The sequence below is a fragment of the Nylanderia fulva genome, unplaced genomic scaffold (genome assembly GCF_048542155.1).
Source record: "Nylanderia fulva isolate GAGA-0341 unplaced genomic scaffold, ASM4854215v1 Scaffold119, whole genome shotgun sequence".
Lineage (NCBI taxonomy): Eukaryota > Metazoa > Arthropoda > Insecta > Hymenoptera > Formicidae > Nylanderia > Nylanderia fulva.
Genome location: NW_028189398.1, coordinates 344173 through 364819, shown reverse-complemented (window position 1 = coordinate 364819; position 20647 = coordinate 344173). Strand labels below are relative to the sequence as shown.

The 20647-nt window shown below is 25.3% G+C and overlaps 2 protein-coding genes and 1 long non-coding RNA gene across 4 annotated transcripts; all 3 read right to left on the bottom strand.

Moving 5' to 3' along the window:
* Positions 1-567: 567 nt before the first annotated feature.
* LOC114930951 (thyrotropin-releasing hormone-degrading ectoenzyme-like) lies at positions 568-5543 on the bottom strand. The gene is made up of 9 exons (XM_029302808.2): positions 5409-5543; positions 4811-4889; positions 4001-4341; positions 2961-3239; positions 2076-2266; positions 1642-1938; positions 1493-1559; positions 1289-1348; positions 568-1136 (listed from the first exon to the last, which is right to left on the bottom strand). Exons 4-9 carry the CDS (start codon positions 3219-3221, stop codon positions 1035-1037), a joined length of 978 nt encoding a protein of 325 aa, XP_029158641.2. The 5' UTR covers positions 3222-3239; positions 4001-4341; positions 4811-4889; positions 5409-5543; the 3' UTR covers positions 568-1034.
* On the bottom strand, positions 4441-7375 carry LOC146724743 (uncharacterized). The gene is made up of 3 exons (XM_085490037.1): positions 6851-7375; positions 6140-6323; positions 4441-4506 (listed from the first exon to the last, which is right to left on the bottom strand). Exons 1-3 carry the CDS (start codon positions 7315-7317, stop codon positions 4441-4443), a joined length of 717 nt encoding a protein of 238 aa, XP_085346163.1. The 5' UTR covers positions 7318-7375.
* A 6350-nt stretch (positions 7376-13725) lies between these two features.
* On the bottom strand, positions 13726-18967 carry LOC146724742 (uncharacterized). 2 transcript variants are annotated; one of them, XR_014926529.1, is made up of 3 exons: positions 18791-18967; positions 14194-14648; positions 13726-13781 (listed from the first exon to the last, which is right to left on the bottom strand). It is a non-coding gene; the product is annotated as an uncharacterized LOC146724742 (long non-coding RNA). The 2 variants fall into 2 exon arrangements; XR_014926530.1 differs by lacking the exon at positions 18791-18967 and adding an exon at positions 15171-15360.
* Between the last annotated feature and the right edge of the window lie 1680 nt (positions 18968-20647).

Genomic DNA, 20647 nt, shown 5'->3' with positions numbered 1-20647 from the left:
ATTTTAATAATGTGACATCGTAATTTGATTTGATGTCATAGTTGGCCTTTGTTTTTTATAGTATTCCTTCTTTTTTTATATTTACGATTAACACATTTTGCAGTATTTTTATGTCTTTTAAAGATATTAGTAATAAGCGCCAAATTATGTTGTACAAATTTAAAGTTATGTAATATAATTTTATAAATATTAATATTAAAAATATATTTCTTATCTGATTAATATTAAGATTAATATTTTATTTAAATAACTCTAATAAAATTAAAATGTTGATTACGGAAGAGTGGGGGGGGGGAGAGAGATTATGTTATGTGATTTACTGTAAATTAAAAAATGAAAATCGATCAATTTTCTATAATAACACATTAATATTGAACATATATAGTACATATAATTAAAATTAGTTTTTATATAACATTACCATATTATTAATTCTTATTGTTGTACAAACATATATTTTATGTATACATACATTTATTAATATTATAATGTATTAATTAATATTTAATATATAATATGAACTGAATATAATATAATACACGTATATATATTATTACTATTTTATATACACACACATACACACCATGCATAAGCATACATATATAATTTACATATATATATGGTTTATATAATAAAAAATTTAATATTTCGTATATATATAAATATGTTGGCTATAAATGTTTATAATAATTATATGATAGAAAATTTATTAACAATTTAATATGTGTATGTGTGTTATATGTATTATAATGAATAGTAAAATTTATTATAATATTACATTACTTTCTTGTGACTACACAGGTAATAATATATATTTCAACTACTTCAAGCAAGAGATCGCAAAAGAAAAATGTAAAACTTGATGCTTGCAGTCATAAAGTTTTGTAAAGACAGCGGCATCTAATAGTAAAACATATAAATAAACAATAATTAAAACAGTAAAATATATATATAAATAGTATATACAATATAAAAAATTATTTATATGAAGTATGTTCACGTATGCAAAGCTGCAATTTTGTTACATCCACACATTAGACAAATAAACTTTCAAAATACTGTCTCTGCCTTTTGATTTGTTGTTTGCGAATAATTATTTTGCTGTTAATTTTGTAATAATTCTGTATTATGAAAACCTAATAAAGATAAACAAAAATTTGTACAATGAAATCAATATACTGTTTATATAATAAACAAAACAAATGTAATATTAATATTCCGAAATTAATAAGAGAGATAGAACAATATTTTTTTTTTTGTTTTCCATAATAATATTTATGAAAATTACCTTTTCTTTCATCCCAACATCTTCCTTGTTTATCAAAGTTATAATAGATAAGTTTATTTGCTAAAATGTATTATTTTTAGCATTATAAATAGACAAAGTTATTATTACATTATCAAAATTATTTAAACATTAAATGATATTTATTAATATTGCATTATTATCACATTTTGTATACATACATAAATAAACATGTAAAATTTTTACCTCAGCTAAAATTCTGCTATATACATTATTAATAATAATAAGTAATGCTGCAATTACACCAACATGTCTAAAAACGGAAAAAACAAATGCATATATAAAACACATAATAAATTTGTATACAAAATATTTATAAAAATATGTCAAATTACTTTGGTTTTATGTTAAAAAAATCGTCTAATATGTACTGCAAGATATCTCCATTCTTCGCATGCTTCGTAATAATATGTAAAAAATTGGTAATAAGATATTGGATTCCTTCTTTTTTAATAGATTTCATTCTTAAATAATCTATAATTATATCATTGTCTTCAGAGCAAGTCAAGTATTCTAAAAATTTAAGATCAAATTTTTCATATCCTATGTCATACACTAATTGCCAAGACTTTTTGTTGGTAGTTATCGTCAAACCGTTACAATATGTCCATTCCTTCCACCATGGCAAAAGTCTAAAACATAACAAAATTAAATTTTTTATTAAAGATTAGCATATGTATCTCTTGATCAAATCATTTGAACATTGTGGGCTATACCTACTAGAGAATTTGATTTAGGAAGGCTAAAAAATATGTATAACAATATTTACTTGTGTTTTGTAGGATCTTGGAGATGTTGTTCTAATTTATTGTTGGCTTTTCTCTTACAAGTTATGCTATCGAGAAAACATGCCCATCTTGCAGCTTCTTGTCGTAAACATACTCTGAGTTCGGCTGCATCATCAATTTCTTCATATTTGATTCTTTCAAGTACCGTGTATAATGCGTGCCTTATTCTAAACTAAAAATTGTTAATTATATTTATTTGTTTATATTATAAATGTATTTAAAAATTAATTAACATATTTTTATTATTTTCCAATAGATTTATAAAATTTTCTCTATGAAATTAACATAACATACAAATTCACTTATAGACGCTAACGTTTATCTATACACGTACATATGCACGTGCAAATATACATATGTATTATATCTGTACGCAAAAATATGGTGTTTAATTTGTGCAAAATGTTTTATAATATTTAATAGATATTAAAGTCATAACTATTTATTAATCATATTTTATTTTTAAATAAAGTATAAAATATAACTTTTTGAAATATATAATTAAATTTTTCCAACTATAAATATATGTTTAATTTTTTTCTTAATTACAACATGTAATATTGATATAAAACTAATATAATTGCATTCATTGACAAAGATGTTAAGCACTCATCTATATATCCAACAACAATGTTATATACCAATAATATTGGCAGTAGTGAAAATCATAAACTTTTTGACAGTTCTTCGGGTGAGTGATTATTTGAACTGAATTTGTTTGCACATTTGTTTGCGACGTAATAGTATGTAAAATTTTATTATTGCTGAATATATTTTTCTAAGTATTTAAATGATTTGTGATCAATGAGTGTATATGCAAATATTTAAAATGTAATATTATTTCATTGAAATTTATTAATATTTACAGTAATATTTCCATCCGGTTCTCTCCATGGAAAAGTACCATACATGTATTCCAAAACTTTGAACATAGGATACCATGTTATATAATCTTCTTCTCGTTGCAAATACTCTATAAGATTCCAAAATATATGGGATTGGATATGGCCTGCTATCATTAAATGAAATGCATCATCGATAATTTGAGCACGATTAAGAACATGAATTTTCGTGTAATTATCAGATTTTAGGTAACTTGAAATTCTTCGCCAATTTCTCATCATCATAGTTAACGCGATAATATCCTGTCGAATAGTAAATAAATTTTAATCAATTTTTATTAGTTTTAAATAATTTGATCATTAAAATACATATTTTCAAATTTATTTCAATTTTTGTTTCATACTTTTGTTTATATAAATTATAAATTAAAAATTAAAAATTTAATAGATATAAAAGAAATGCAAATACATAATATAGAAAATTAATTATAAAAATGTCATTCTAATACTTGAAATAGTAGAGAAAATGAAACTGTGCAGGATATTGTTATATATCATAAAATAAAATTGATTTTAGTTGTGCATAATTAATAATTATTTTATGCTAACACCCATATAATTTTTGTAGCATATGTAACGTTACGAAAAATCTACGTTACCTGCATTTATTATTATTAATTTTATAAATATAATTATCTTTTTAATAATTTTTACAATTATTTGAATAACATATTTGTAAAAATATAACATTAATATTGAATGATATTATTTAGAAAACGCCTACGCGCGTATATCTTAAATATAATATTATATATATATATATATATATAAGTATGTATATATAATAATGCAAAATATTACACAAAAAGTTTTAAAACTATTATAATTATAATAAATTATATTATAATTATATAATAAATATCTCAAAATTTTATAGAACAATGAATAAAAAAATAAATAAAATTAGATAAAAAAATAAATAAAAAAGTAAAATTATGTAAATTATATGTTTGTAAAATAAAGATGAGAAATAAATCATAATAAGTCCATATGTCGATATTTACCAACTTGTTGTATATTAAATATCATCCAACCACCCTCTTTAAATGGTAATAATAATTTGAGATCCTGTGACACGTAAAGATTTAGAAAATGATGAGTAAAATTGTTAAAATTGAGAGATGCTTCCGTAGTAAAAGTTATAGGAATGTGGCGAATTTTTAATATGTCGATATATTGTATCGACACAGTTGTTTGGCTCATTGGATCACTATAATTTCGTTTTACTTTAATAAGAGGACAGTGCTTTTCCGAATGCCAATATTCCATTCTTGTTAGATATACAACATCATTCATTTCGAAAGCAACATTCAAATGATTCACAGAGTCTAGACAATGTGATAGCCTAAATTCACAAAGTACGTAAAATATATAAATAGAAACAAGTTACAAATATGTTTAAATTATCTGTATAATGTTCATATTATATAGAAAATGTTGGTAGTTATTGAGATATGGGAAGCCACTTCCGATTTCGATGACCTTGACATTTGTTGTCAAGGTCACTGACCTGAGTAAGTATAAAGAGGTTTTAAGTGTCGCTCATTATTTTAAAAAAGTTATTAACAAAAAAGTTATGAACAGAAAAGAGATATAAGTTTTACATATTTAAAAACCTGTTAAATAAGATTAGAAAACAAATGTAGCACAAAAAGAGGAATTGTAACACTAAGCAAAAACATTATGAAATAATGTCAGAAGAAACGAAAGAAAATAAGGGACATTATATAAAAAAAATTTGTATATTATTATAAATTATTTAAGATTTCTATAATTTTATTTTTTTATATTATATTCTATGTTGTATTACTCACGTGCTATTTGCATATGAGAGAATGTTTTTCCAAAAAATGTGTCCGAAGGCGTGTTGCATCATGCGCACTATAAAGGGTGCTATAATTTACATCAAAATTATAAATTAAATACTTTATAAATGTATATTTATTATAATGGTTGCATGTAAACAGAGTAATTTTATAAAGAAAATTATAATATAAATCTATATATAAGATAGTAATCGCGTAAGAGTGAAATGTTTTTTATTGCCGCACCGTTTATCGTTTTATTTTATAAGTAAATTTCTTCTTAATACTTACGAAAATAGCAAAACTTTAAAGGACCATTCCCTCTACTTACATATGTACGGCTATCACTGTACACTGTGTGTGCGTGTGCGTGTGTGTGTGTGTGTGTGTGTGTGTGTGTGTGTGTGTGTGTGTGTGTGTGTGTGTGTTGCGCGCGTTTGCGTGAGTGTGTGAATAAGCATGAGCGTGTGCGCGCGCAGGTGTGTACTTTTATAAATATATTAAATTAAAATCCAGATAAAAAATTAATTATCTTCTAATTTTACACATATTTTAAACCATTAACAGTTAAAAATTTGCGCAGACTATTTTATTAAATTACGTATACCTTTGATAGAATTAGGAATTTCCAATGAACTGTTAACTTGTGAAGTAAAATTCCACATATAATAATCACTATCCAAATTAAAAGAGTAATGTTGATTTTGAACAACAAATAAATTTATTATTGGATAATCTGGATAAGTCTATAGAAAAAATAATTATTATATCGATATAAGCGTTTTGAAAATACTTGCATTAAAAATAAATACTAATATTATTACTGTTACTTCATTGTTAAAACGAATCATTTTTTTATTTTAAAAAACACATTAAAATAAATATATAATAATGAAATCTAAATTTTGTATTAATATAATTAACAAATATGTATTACGTATTTTTTAAATTATTGCCTCATGATATTATATTATTGCAAACTTCTTTTTACCCAATTTAATTAAATAAATATTATGTGTACTCGTTTTTTATTAATTTTTTTATATTATATTACATAAAAATTTAAAAATATGTACTATTGGTGTTAAAAAAATAAAAATTTTAAATAAATTAATTATAATTATATATATGTAAATATGTGAAAAAAGTATTTCTTTAAAATAATTAATTATTTTAACTAATGCTAAATATATTTTCCAGACAATTCACAAAGAATGCATATAGATTTTGTAAAAAGGGTTTGATTTAAGAAAACCTTGCAATCTAAATGTTTAAGTATTATATCGTTAACAAGAAGGTGGGAGCGAGATAGAGTTGATAATATTTAAAATTACGTACCTTATTGACAGCATACGTTGCAAGAAATAAAATAAGACCTTTTTTAAACCAAAAATCCGACACTAATGGATCGTTCAACATGTTATTAAACCATTCCTGTGTCACTTTACGTCCTACTAATTGAGCTACTTCGATTTTGTGAGCAATAGGATATAAATTTTCATTGTAGATGATATCTGCTTCTCTGAAAGTTATATTTTAATGTTAACACTCAGAACTTTTATAGAAAATAAAACTTTATTTTTGTTACAATATTTTAATTTAATTGTTACTTGTACGATTTACAAAGTCATGGGTGCAATTTAGCAAAAAAATCAGTATTGTAAATTAAACCAAATAATATTTTCTTTATTTTTTAATTTACAATATGAAACAACGATAAATTTCTGTTAATGTGTATATCGTTGACAAAGAACAATAATTTGAAAATTTTAAAAATGTCATTTTTTTCATAGCTTCATTACAGTTTTAACATCTACCTGAGAGGGTACAATTTAACATACATACTTTACCTTTTATTCAAACGGTATACTTTAACTTTGGAATAATATAAATAAACATAATTCTACGAAAGTTTTTTATATTTCACAATTCTTTATACTTTCGAACGTGCACAGAAACAAAATATTGTATATACATGTTTTAAAATTTTATCTATTTGCATACTAATATAATTTTATTTTTAATGTAATTCTAAACACTTGTACTCACTTATAAAAAACAAGTCCGAAAACTATTATGCCATTGTCATGGAAATTTGGAATTGCAACATGTGTTACCTTCGAAATATTGTTCGAACATTGTTTCCATTCATTTTTGAACAGCAACGTGATATTTTCAGCTACATTTTCTGCAAATTCTATGTGAAATCCAGATTCGTTTCTGCACCACATTTCAATGTTTCGAGTGTTTTTATCAATACGTAATAGGTAATTAGACACAATCATTGTTGCAAGATAAGGCGACATTGCAGATGTGGTAGCGAAGTGTGTCCATAACATTTTAAACTTATTTTCTTCCGTTTGTCGCAATGGTATATTTGACAAAGCCGTACATTGATTACATCCTATAGATATATTAAAGGTTGCTTCTAACAATAAATTCTGTTCATTCCAACATGAAGACAATCGTCGGGTGCAGATTATATGAAACTGAGTAGCACCTATCAAACTATACATTTCAAGGAATATATATTAATGAACATTTTTAGTAAGCATAAAAATATTGGAATTAAAAAACGTATAAATGTAATAAGTAATAATATGTACTAAAAAAAAGATTACCCGTCTTTATATTTAAATGTTATGGTATATAATAATTTTTGAAACATTTGATACATAAATAATTAGTATATTAATTGCAATGTTTTATGTAATTGCACATTGTACTTTTCTAATAAACATATCCTATTTACTTACGCAATTTTTCCTTTTGTGTCAAAAATTCTAAATATTTTATCAGCAATACCAAGATATTTTATATTTAAAGTGTAATTTCCTGGTGATAACTCATCCGAAAAAGAAACATGAATTATGTTTTCATCAATATTATATGTTGAGTTATAAACTGTATCTTTATCATTCTCATATTTTTTTATATTTGAAAATAAAATTATATTTTTAATACATAGTTTTTCTGAATGTAAAAATACGTCTTGCGTTTTGTTAAAAATGCTTATACTGATATTGTATTCTCCATGTAAAATATGTCCTTCAATATATGATATAAGCTTGATATCGTAATGGATTGGGTTTATATATTCTGATGGATCACAACATAAAGATGATTCATTACGAATAGAAGCCGTCTCAGCGATAAACATAAATCCGCTACTTAATAATAGTTTCAGAAATATCATCATTTTGGAAAAGGAATATTTATTTAAGATTTGTAAATCACACTGTAAACAAAAGATAAATAGAGAAATTAAATATAGTTTTGATGTCTTTTTTAAATTTCTAGATGACACAAGAGCGTGTTTCGCGCGCGCTTTTAATATAATTTCTATTATTTATTTTACAATTGTTAAATTGTTAATTTTCGATGACAGTTGCATGATGCTATAAATATGAACATAATTTTATTTCGCTGAATTTTAATTATGCATATAATTTTAATTTCTGTATTTTGATTATGTATATAATTTTAATTTCTGAATTTTTGTTATGTATCAGGTATCAGACAACACAAACGTGCGCAAAGCGCGCGTTATTGATATTATTTTAATTTTTTATTTTTCAACTGTCAAACTAGTAATCTTGACGATGGCAGTTGTTTGATGCTATTAATATAACGCAAATGTTAATCAAGACAACCAATCAGCATCGCGGAAAATCAACAACAATATTTGCGATAATCGATTTTGCATGCCTTTTTTAAAAAGGGATTCTTGTATACAAACAAGAAAATAAATATAAAAAGTATTAAAATTAGTAATTAAAGAAACATTATACTTAATGAAATATTATATGGTAAGAAAGCAAAGTGCAAATTTTCATTTGCACAATTTCTTCTTCTAATGCATTATATATATATATATATATATATATATATATATATATATATATATATATATATATATATGTCCAGCGTATATTTTGGGACACCCTATTTTTTCAATTGCAAACCATATTAAATAAACTCCCAAACTCTGCATAATTGTCATTTTTGAAAATAAAACAATATTTTGGATATTAAAGCATTTTTTATACTCAACGTTTACTTTGAGGACTCATAAATGAAATGTATATTTCGAGGACATGCTCTCATATGTTCAGGGTATATTTCGAGGACATGTCCTCATATGTCCAGCGTATATTTTGGGACACCCTATTTTTTCAATTGCAAACCATATTAGATAAACTCCCAAAGTTTAGATAATTGTCATTTTTAAAAATAAAACAATATTTTGGGTGTTAAAGCATTTTTTATACTCAACGTTTACTCTGAGGACTCATAAATGAAATGTATATTTCGAGGACATGCTCTCATATGTTCAGCGTATATTTCGAGGACATGTCCTCATATGTCCAGCGTATATTTTGGGACACCCTATTTTTTCAATTGCAAACCATATTAGATAAACTCCCAAAGTTTAGATAATTGTCATTTTTAAAAATAAAACAATATTTTGGGTGTTAAAGCATTTTTTATACTCAACGTTTACTCTGAGGACTCATAAATGAAATGTATATTTCGAGAACATGTCCTCGAATTATACTTTAAATATATTATTCAGCGGTGTCTCGAAATAATACATTCATTTATGTAGTTTATATATTGTGAGTTTACTTCGAGGTCATCTTTTATATAATTTATTTACTCTGAGAACTCAAATGAAATGTATATTTCGAGGACATGTCTTCGAATTATACTTTAAATATATTATTTAGCGGTGTCCCGAAATAATACAACTGCCCGACTCGCGTTAAGATACACGGTGTCTCGTCGGCTACGCCCTTAACTGGTCGTGAGACACTACCGTGTCTCTTGATTCATTTATGTAGTTTATATATTGTGAACTTACTTCGAGGTCATCTTTTATTATAATTTATCTGGTCCGTTCCGTATACTTTGAAGACTTGTAAAATATAATTAGAAACTATACTTTAGAGAGATCAAATATGATGTAAAATTTATAGTTTGAATACATATACGTAGTTTTTGAAAATTTCAAACCTTTTTTAACTACCTGACGTGCCAATTGATCATTGCATGATGTAAATATGCACATATATCAGAACGAGAGTGTGTGTGTGAAAAGATCGAGGTCCTTTTAATGTTCGTATCCTTTATTTTTACGACTTTCAATCGGTACAACTTTTCCCTTCGGTCGCACTTCCGCACGCGAATAACCTGACGGGTGCCGAATCTCTCGAACCCGCGCATCTATTCTCTTCCTGCCCGTTCCTACGACCTTCGAGACTCTTCTCGACTCATCCTTTTTAATTTCGCTTGTGTTATTGTTTTCGAGTCTCGATTATCGTCTTTTTCCTCCCCTCTTGTCCGTTGTGTCTTTTCACTTGTTTTTTTGTCTCGCGTCCGCTTTTCCTTTCGTCCCGCGTAAGGTTTTTCGCATATTGTTAACGGGGAATATGTGACGATATAATCGCCACACCTTATAAAATGTATTTTTCTAGTATAAGAAGCCTTCTTTATTAAGAAAAAAATTTTTTAAAAAACCAAAATAGCTTTTTTTTGGGCCTTTAAACAAAAATAAAACCCGTAACAAAATAACGAAAAAATAACGAATCGTTATTTCTAAAAAATAACCCCGGAACGCTTTTTTTTTTAAATTAAAAACGAATGGGGGTTAAAAATACTTTTTACAAAGTTTGTAACGAAATTGTTCCCTTTTTCAAGGAGGGCCCCAAACCCCCTGAGTTAAAAAAAAATATTGTGAATTGTTTTTGATTAAAAAAACTTGAAATTTTTAAAAGTTTTTTTCGGGAAAAACCTATTTTAATTCCCAAATAATTTTTAAAAAAGAAAATTTTTTGAAGGCTCTTAATCCTAAAAAAATCATTTTTTTAAAAGGTTTAAAAAATTTTTTAAAAAACGTATATGTTTAAAAACAAAATTTTACTCTATTTAAATCTCAAAAAGTAAAATTTTTCTAATTATTTTTTTACAAGTCTTAAAAAATAAAAGGAAGGGGCCAAATAAATTAAAAAAAAGATGCCTCGAAAAATTTTCACAAATAAAAATACTAAAATAAAGAGACACGGAAAATGCTCACGCCCTTTTTAAAGGGGGTAGCCACAACACCGTTTTTTTAAAACCCGGTGGGCATTTTTTTTTTGGACCCCCCCTAAATAATATTTTAAAGAAATTCCGAAGACTTTCCCTCAAAAATACTTTTCCCTTTTAAAAGTTTTTCAATAAAAAAATTTATAAAATCCTCGAAGAAAAATAAAAAATTTTAAAAATACATAAAAAAAAGTATTATTTCAAAAAACCGCTAATAAAATTTTTAAAAATATAATTCGGGGGAAGTTCTCGAATTCCCTTTCTTTTTGGTCCCCAGAGTAAACGTTGAGTAAAAAATGTTTAACCCCCAAAAATTTGGGGTTTTTTTTTAAAAATGACAATTATCTAAATTTGGGGGTTTTATCTAATAGGTTTTTCAATTGAAAAATGGGTCCCCCAAAAATCGGGGGGAAAATTTTAGGACAGCCCTCAAAATATACGCAAAAATATGGGGCATGTCCTCGTAATATACATTCATTTTGAGTCCTCAAAAAACCGTTAACTAAAAAAAAATGTTTTTAAAAAACCCAAAAAAATTTTTGTTTTTTTTTTTAAAAAAGAAAAATTTTCAAAACTTTGGGGGGTTTTTCTAAAAAATTGTTTGAAAATTTAAAAAATAGGGGTCCCAAAATAAACGCTGGACTTTGGGGAATGTCCCGAATAACGCTAAACCCTAGACCCAGTCCCAAAAAAACATTTCTTTTTTAGCCCCTCAAAAAAAAAGGTTATATAAAAAACTTTATACCAAAATTTTTTTTTTTTAAAAATGAAATTACCTTTTTTTGGGAATTTACTAAAATATCTTTTTGCATTAAAAAAAGAGTGTCCCAAAATATACGCCTGGAACATCTGTAGATGTCCCCAACCATCCGTTTGATATGTGATTAGTTTGAGGCTTCCCTCAAGTATACAAATGTCCTCAATTATGCATACGTCTTGAAAGTTCTGTCCCCGTTTATTATACGCACGACATATATATTATATATTATGTTGTATACAGGGTATTAATTCGAAAAACAAATAAAAAATATCAAAAGAATGCAAAAGGAATGCATTAACAGAAAGAAAGAATGTATAAGAATTATAGACTAATATCACATATAGAAATAGGAAATCTCAAAGAATAAAAGAAATAAAATTTATACGCGTGTAAAAGTTAAATGTCTTTATTGCCGTAACCCTTCATCATTCTATTTTTTAAATTTCTCATTACTTCTTACGAAGATAGAGAACCATTCGGTTTATCTCCTTTACCTACATATGTGCGGCTATTATCGGACACTTTGTGCGTGGAAGTGTGTGTATATGTGTATACATACACAAAATTTTACATTTTAAAATATCTATACATAGTTTTCTTGAAACAATTTATTTTAGGGAAAACGGTTTTGATAAATTTGTATAATATCTAACGAAAACAAGGACACTACTGGCTTTTTTTTAAAGAATAATTGCCAAAGTTATTTGAAAATCATTTAAGTTTTTTTTAATGGGTCTACTTTAATTTTTTTATAAAATCGATTTCTCGCAATATTCATTATGAAACAATAAGTTGTAAGAATAAGATAATCACAAAGAGAATATTACAGAGTATTTTACATTAGAGAAAAATAGGTGAGAAAATATAAGTTTTCTTATATGTAAATTCGAGATTAATTTATATATGGAACTTAGTAATCTCAAACCAAGAGATACAGTTCCGAAAAATTAATTTTTCGCGCTTGGGCTCTATGACCGATTTAAAAATTCATGTATTATAAATTTAAATATTAATTAAAGATATAGATATAGTATCAACACACGGACATAAGCGCCGCGCGTGAGTGTGTGTGTGTGTTGTGTGTGTGCGTGTATGTCTGTACTATTATAAAATTAATATTTAATTATAATCCGTATATATAGAGAATTAATATCTTATAACTTTACACATATTTTTATAATATTAATAAATGAAAAGTTTTTACGGACTATTTTATTATATTACGTTATACCTCTGATGAATTTGCGAATTGTCAATCAAATTGTCATCTGATGAAGTAGAATTCCACGTATGAAATCACCATCCAAATAAAAAGAAATATGTTGATTTTGAACAACAAATAAATTTATTATTCGATTATCTGGATAAATCTATAGGAAAAATAATTAATATATTGATATAACCGCTCTGAAAAAAACTTGCATTAGAAACAAATACTAATATATTTAGCGTTACTTTCATGTTAAAAAGAAATAATACTTTTTTCATTTTGAAAAACATTTCATGTACATAATAATAATCAAATCTAAAATTTTGTATTAATATAATTAGCAAATATTACATATTTTATAGAATTATTATCTCATATTATATTGCAGATTTCTCTTTATCAAACTTATTTAAATAAATATAGTGTGTACTAATTTTTTATTAATTTATTTTATTTTAGATTTCATAAAAATTTGAAAATATCTAATAATTGGTTGTTAAAAAAATTTAAAAATTTTTAATATTTTACATTATATTATATGTATGTAAATATTTGAAAAAAGTATTTTTTATGAAACAGTTTAGTATTACATATAATAATAACTGTTTTTGAGATAATTTACATAGAATTTATACATTTTGCAAAAGAGTTTAATTTACGAAAATCTTGCAATATAAATGCTAAGTATTGCCATCGTTTCCGGAGAAACTGGGAACGAGATTGCGTTAAAAATATTTAGAACAACCTTATTAACACCATACGTTGCAATCAATGTAATAAGACCTTTATTAAGCCACAATTCTGACTGATTGTTCATTAGATCATAAAAACCATTCTTGTGCCACTTTACATCCTACTAACTGAGCTATTCGATGTCGTGAGCAACGGGATATAAACCTTTACTGCTGATGATATCTGTTTCCCTAAAATTATATTTGAATGTTAAGATTGAGAACTTTCGTAGAAAATAAATCTTTATTTCTGTTACAATTTTTTAATTTTATTATTAGCGGTACGATTTCCAAATTTATGGGTATAATTAGCAAACCAGTATTGTAAATTCGTACCAACTTTAACATTTACCTTAGGGGATACGATTTATTTAGCATACCAACTTTCCCCTTTATGTATATATGAAAACGATAAACTTCAACTTTTTAAATTATACTTACGAATAAACTTAATTTTTATTGTTAGTACTTAAAATTGTTTGTTTTCACAATTTCTGTTATTTTCGAACGTTTACAGAAACAAATGATATACTTGTTTTTAAATTTTATTTTGCATACTATAATATAATTTATTTTTAATGTAATTTTAAGCACTTGTACTCACTTATAAATAACAAGTCCAAAAAGTGTTATGTCATTGTCATGGAAATTTGGAATTGCAACATGAGTCACATTTGAAATATTTTTCGAACGTTGATACCATTTATTTTTGAACAACAACGTGATATTTTCAGCTAAATTTTTTGCAAATTCCAGGTGAAATCTAGATTCGTTTCTGCACCACATTTGAATGTTTGAAGTGTCATTATAAATATGTAATAGGTCATTAGACACAATCAGTGTTGCAAGATAGGGCGATATTGCAGGTGTGGTATCGAAGTGTGTCCATAATATATTATGCTCATTTTTTTCCGTATTTTGCATTGGCATATTTGACAAAGCTGTGCATTGATTACATCCTATAGAAATGTTAAAGGTTTGTTTCTAACAATGACTCCTGTTGATCCTGACATGGAGACAATCGGGCCAGTTATCTGGAAATGCGTAGTAGCTATCCAACTACATTTCAAAATATATAAATTAATGAGACTTTTTTGAGAAGCATAAAAATATTGAAATTAAAAAACCTATAAATGTTATATGCGTCAACGCATAATATATTATGACTTTATTATAATATTATTATAATAATTAAAGGTAAGATTATTCGTCTTTACCCCCATAGCGAAAACATCAAATGGTATCATAGTGATGTGTTCTGGATGACATAACGAAATGCGAATGTCCGCGTTGTCACAAGTGTAATGTCATAATGATATCATTGTGACATCACACTTGTGACAAAGCGGACATTCGCATATCGTTATGTTATGACATCCAGAACATATCACTATGATATCACTGATGTTTTTGCTATGGGGGTATATATAAATTTCACGATATATAATAATTCTTGGGATATTAATACATAAATAGTACATTTAATTACAATGGCATATTAATTAAAATAATATATTAATTACAATGTTTTATATTATTGCACATTGTACTTTTTTTAATAAACATTTATTATTTACTTACATATCTTTTTTTTTTCACGTTAAAAATTGAGAAACTTTTATTAATCTCATAATATTTTATATTTAAAGTGTAATCTCCTAGTGATAAAACATCCATGAAGAAAAGAGTAATTTTGTCTTTAATAATTTTATATGTCAGTTTATAAGTTATTGTATCTTTATCATTCTTATGAGAGTTTTCTAAATTTTTAAATAAAACTAATATCATTAATACATAATTTTGCTGAAGATAAATATATGTATTTCGTTTTTTTAAGAATTCTTATGCTGATATTGTATTCTCCATGGAAAATATTTCCTTCATTAAATGATATAAGCTTGATATCGTAATGGATTGGTTTTATATTTTTTGATGGTTGATAGCATAAAAATTCATTATGAATAGAAGCCGTCTCAGCGATAAACATTATTCCGCTACTTAATAATAATTTTAAAATATCATCTTTTCAGAGAAAAGGAATATTTATTTTAGATCTATAAAACACAAAAAGATAAATAGAAAAATTTAATACAGTTTTTGATGTCTGTTTTAAATCAATTTGTATATAAACAAAAAAAATAAGTTCAAAAAGTATTAAACTTATTAAAATTATATATACATATATATATACAATATATATATATATATATATATATATATATATATATATTATATATCTGTATGTATGTATGTATGTATGTATGTATGTATGTATGTATGTATGTGTACGTATGAATTTCAATGTCGCACATATTGTAATTGACAGCAATATACAAAAATTAAATTAACAGTACATATTGATATTTTCTTCAAATAATTAATCTCATTTTTAAAAAAGTATATACATTTAAAAATCTATAAGAATATAAGTTAGAATATAAAGATTTATAGAATATGAAGTTAGTTGTTCAAAGCAAATTACATATAAATGTAAGTAACAATAAACACAAGACCCGTTATTCCTACATATATAAAAACCTGTGTTTATTCAAAATAAGAAGACAGTAGGCATAAGAAAGACTATAAGGAAGGAAAAAAGCACATGTTTATTATTTTCCTTTAAAAGTATGTGTTACTTTTACTCGTAAATTGTGTATTATAAACTCTAAACGAACAATCATCGAGAATAAAATCAACATAAAATTAATAATCTTTATCAATGTTCATTTTATCAAATCTTTCTAATTGAAATATTTTTTTATATATTAATTATCACTATCAATATACATGTAACATTATTGTGTTTAACTGTAAAAGTAAAAATTTAATTTTAATTATTAAATTTAATTTAAATATCTGAAAACATTTCAACTTTAATAAAGTACCTTATTAAATCGATATAAACTATTGTTTACATATACATTTTGACCGTTTTATATAAAATATTTTATGTAAAAAATTTTACGTATAATATATAGTAATATTTAGTATTCTGTCTATTTCTAACTTATATAATTAATATAGTTCTACTTATTATTAAATATTATATTTACATTTATTTCTCATTTAACAAAATTAATTTTATACGATACCTCGCTCTTGTAAGAGGATATCACCTTTAAAAAAAGGTAAAAAAAGGCGACCAGTTAAGGGCACGCCATTAACAAAAATTATCCATTGCAAACCCATGTAGAATCCTATCCTATTGCAAACCCATGTAGAATCCTATGAAAAATTAATCATTGCAAACCCATGTAAAATCCTAGGCAAAATTAACCATTGCAAACCCATGTAGAATCGTACCCATTGCAAACCTATGTAGAATCCTATGAAAAATTAACCATTGCAAACTCATGTAGAATCCTATGAAAAATTAACCATTGCAAACCCATGTAGAATTGTATTAAAAATTATCCATTGCAAACTTATGTAGAATCCTACATTGCAAACCCATGTACAATAGAATTGTATGAAAAATTATCGATTATAAACCCATGTACAATCGTAACAAAAGTAATGAAATAAAAAAAAAATTGCGCCAAGTGAAAGTAGAAACTTGTACCAGTGGAAAATTAAAGTTGCAGACATATATAGAGTCGTATAATGAATCAGTAAAAATTTAAATTTGCAAATGTAGAATCGTACCATAAAAAAACTTATCTTTTAAAAAAAAAGATAAACAAGATGCCAAGTCCATGCGCCATGTGAAAAAGAAATAAAAAAATTTTAGTTAAAAAAACTGGGCGCGCTGCTAAGTTTCAAAATTACAATGCACCTTAAAGTAACATTAATTAATTTAAACACAAAACATATTTTAACTGTAATGAGTTTAAAAGTAACAATTTAATTTTAATATTGTTAGAATATTATTTAGCAGCGCTCCCAGTTTTTTAACTAAAATTTTTTTATTTCTTTTTCACAGTGAGTGAGTGAGTGAGAATGAGAGAGAGAGGAGTGTGTGTGTGGTGTGTGTGTGTGTGTGGTGTGTGTGTGTGTGTGTGTGTGTGTGTGTGTGTGTGTGTGTGTGTGTGTGTGTGTGTGGTGAGCGAGAGAGAGGAGCGGAGAGAGAGAGCGAGAGCGGATACGAGCAGAGAGGAGAGAGAGAGAGAGAGAGTTAGCCAACATAAACCCGCACGCTGCCGATATGGCGGAGCGCCACTATCGCCATCTGTTGTAAACGTGCGAGATGGACAAAATTACCACTACCATGCATCTTGCATGTGTTGTGTACGTGTGATATATGTGTGCGCATGTGTTGTATACGTGTGAATACGTGTAGCACGATACTACTATGTATGCGTGGTCGATGATGATAATGATGATAATGAAATGACGGGGACGTTTTCTTAATAGAAATTTTTCATATTTCGACTTTGCATTTATATATCTCTGCTTACAAATCACGTAGAGCAGAAATAAAGACACTTTTATTATATAATTCGAACTCCAATCTATCGATTAAGTCTAGTATAAACTCGATTGCTTCAGCCATTATTGAGGATTCGAAATATTATAAAGACTCAAATGTCCGACTCGCGTTAAGATACACGGTGTCTCCGCTACGCCCTTAACTGGTCGCGAGACACTACCGTGTCTCTTGATATCGAATACAAATTGCAAGGAATTGTCTACTATTTTATTTTTCTTAACGTACACATACTCACACATAATCATCTCTCATATACTAATATACTCATACATAATCTTTAACAACAAAAATTAATATTTGATTCTTCTTCTTGATTATTAGTTATTCTTCTAACTTAAATATTAGCACCACTCAAAAATCATTTTAAATGTTAAAATATGCACAGATATTTTTTATAAAAAATATGTACGACAAATTTTATAAAACAGTATTTTAATAATTGAGTAATAAAAGAATAATTAAAAGTGTCTATTATAATATTTATTATCTGTTATGTAAATTTAACATATTTTTAAGTTTCAAAAATAATTTATTCGATATAAAACTTTTGTGCGCCTAAGATTATTTCAACATAACAATTCGTAAAATATTATAATATCGACATTATTTGAAATTATCTCTGAATTAAAATTTAAAGAAAATTTTAAATAGAATTATTCTCTTATACTTATATGTTGGTAATTCTTTAAAATTCCGTTATACTGTACGATAAAATTCTTTTGTATTTGTAGACAATATATATATTTTTTATTTTTAACTTATTTTGACTTACCTTTTATTTCGAAACAGTATGGTAATTGCAAAAGTATGTTGATAAAAATTATATTTGTTTAACAATTAACTGCTACAAATTGATACTCTAGCAGCATGCAATGTTGGAAGAATATAATATATTCACACACACTTTATTACACAAATATTATATTTATCACGATGTGCTCCGAAAGATCACTAAAGACTGACTGATTCTCTGTACGGTTCATCAAAATAAATATGATGTGTTAAGTCAACAAAACTTCTGAGGTCGTTATACATATACATATAAATATATTTGTGTGTGTGTCGGCATTTATATAGAACAGTTATCTTAATTAAGCAATTTCAAATTTTGGCCAATTAATCAAATAAATAGGCATTATTTACAAATTTATATTACTTATTCCGAAAAAAATAAAATATATCATATTTTATTTCTTATTAAGTATAATTATAATAACAAATTTAATAATACGTGGAATGCCCCATATATATATATATATATATATATATGTTGTATATAGTCTAATTCCAGGTGGATATTTTCGCGATTTCGAGTCATCATTCGTGTAAGAATAATAAGAAAAATTTGTTATTTGCAAATGCATATTGTTTTTTTTATATAATTATATTTTTCTTGCATCAATTAATTTATCTCATTACTTTATGCAGGAAATTATTAGGTAAAATTATTAAAAAATGAATATATATTTACGAGATATTTCATATTTTTTTTATTATCAAGATAAAACATAATATATCTCATAAAGCATTCATTTTTTGACTATATGCAACTCTAACAATTTTTAATATTAAATACGAGGATTCGATTTAAATTTTTATATAAAACATTTTTGATAAAAGCTATGACTTTTGAGAAATTTTAACCCGAAAGTTAAAATGGGACACTCTGTTTTCTTATTTATATGTTGTTTGTTATAAAAGTTTATGATAATTTATAGATGTGTGTGTAATACAGATATTGATTATTGATTAAGACAAATATAACTTTTGTATTTAAATATTTAAATAAATTGTTTGCGCGTTAACATGTACGTTTGTGTTGACAAAAAATATTTACACTTAAGTTTTTTTATTAAAAATTTTTTTTTATTATATTATGCAATTGATCAGTCTAGACGATAAATTTTACGTTCTTAATTAATGGTTAAAAAATAATACATCATTCGATTAAATTGAAACAAGTTTGATGTTTGCATGTAAATTAAATTTTTTTCTATTTTCCTTGTAAACAAATGAATTTAATTGTAGAATATATACATAGTAATAGCTTTCTGTTAATTACTGCTTGTTATTCATCTTAAGTAGACTGCGAGATCAATAAATTATGTAAGGTTTTTTGATATCATACGTATCAAAATACAAATTAATTTTTTCACGTATACTTTTAATTCTTTATCACCATTCATTTTCAACGGTTTAGATTAATAAAATATATATCAAAAATATTTTTTTATCTATATAAATTAAAAAATACTTTAAATCTTAATTGTTATATTAAAAAAAGAATTCATTTTTTGGAAATGTAGAATATTTAATTATTTAATTTTTTTATTAATTCAAAATAGCTATTTTATTTGAACAACAATCAAGACATGATGTTAGATTTTTTACTTATGGCTGGTTTAGAGATTATAAATAAAAGAGCATATATTTCACATTAGAGTTTCAAATAAATAACTCATTACTTTCAATAAAGAGTAGAATATTATAGAATTAAATCACGCGTGTGTGTGTTTAGTAGAAAATTCGAGAAATCAAAAGAAAACAAAGAGAAATATGCAAATATCATTTATAATTTAATTTTATAATAAAAACTTATAAAATGTGTTTTATTTGAGTATTTATTATA

Excerpts from the sequence above, each read along its gene's own strand:
- LOC114930951 (XM_029302808.2), bottom strand. The coding sequence starts at position 3,221 with ATGATGATGAGAAATTGGCGAAGAATTTCAAGTTACCTAAAATCTGAT. Across the intron at positions 1,939-2,075 it reads CAAGATCCTACAAAACACAA|ACTTTTGCCATGGTGGAAGG; the intron begins GTAAATATTGTT and ends GTTATGTTTTAG. Across the intron at positions 1,349-1,492 it reads ATAGCAGAATTTTAGCTGAG|CAAATAAACTTATCTATTAT; the intron begins GTAAAAATTTTA and ends AATACATTTTAG.
- LOC146724743 (XM_085490037.1), bottom strand. The coding sequence starts at position 7,317 with ATGTATAGTTTGATAGGTGCTACTCAGTTTCATATAATCTGCACCCGA. Across the intron at positions 6,324-6,850 it reads TTCGGACTTGTTTTTTATAA|AGAAGCAGATATCATCTACA; the intron begins GTGAGTACAAGT and ends TATAACTTTCAG. Across the intron at positions 4,507-6,139 it reads CAACGTATGCTGTCAATAAG|GTCAGTGACCTTGACAACAA; the intron begins GTACGTAATTTT and ends ATACTTACTCAG.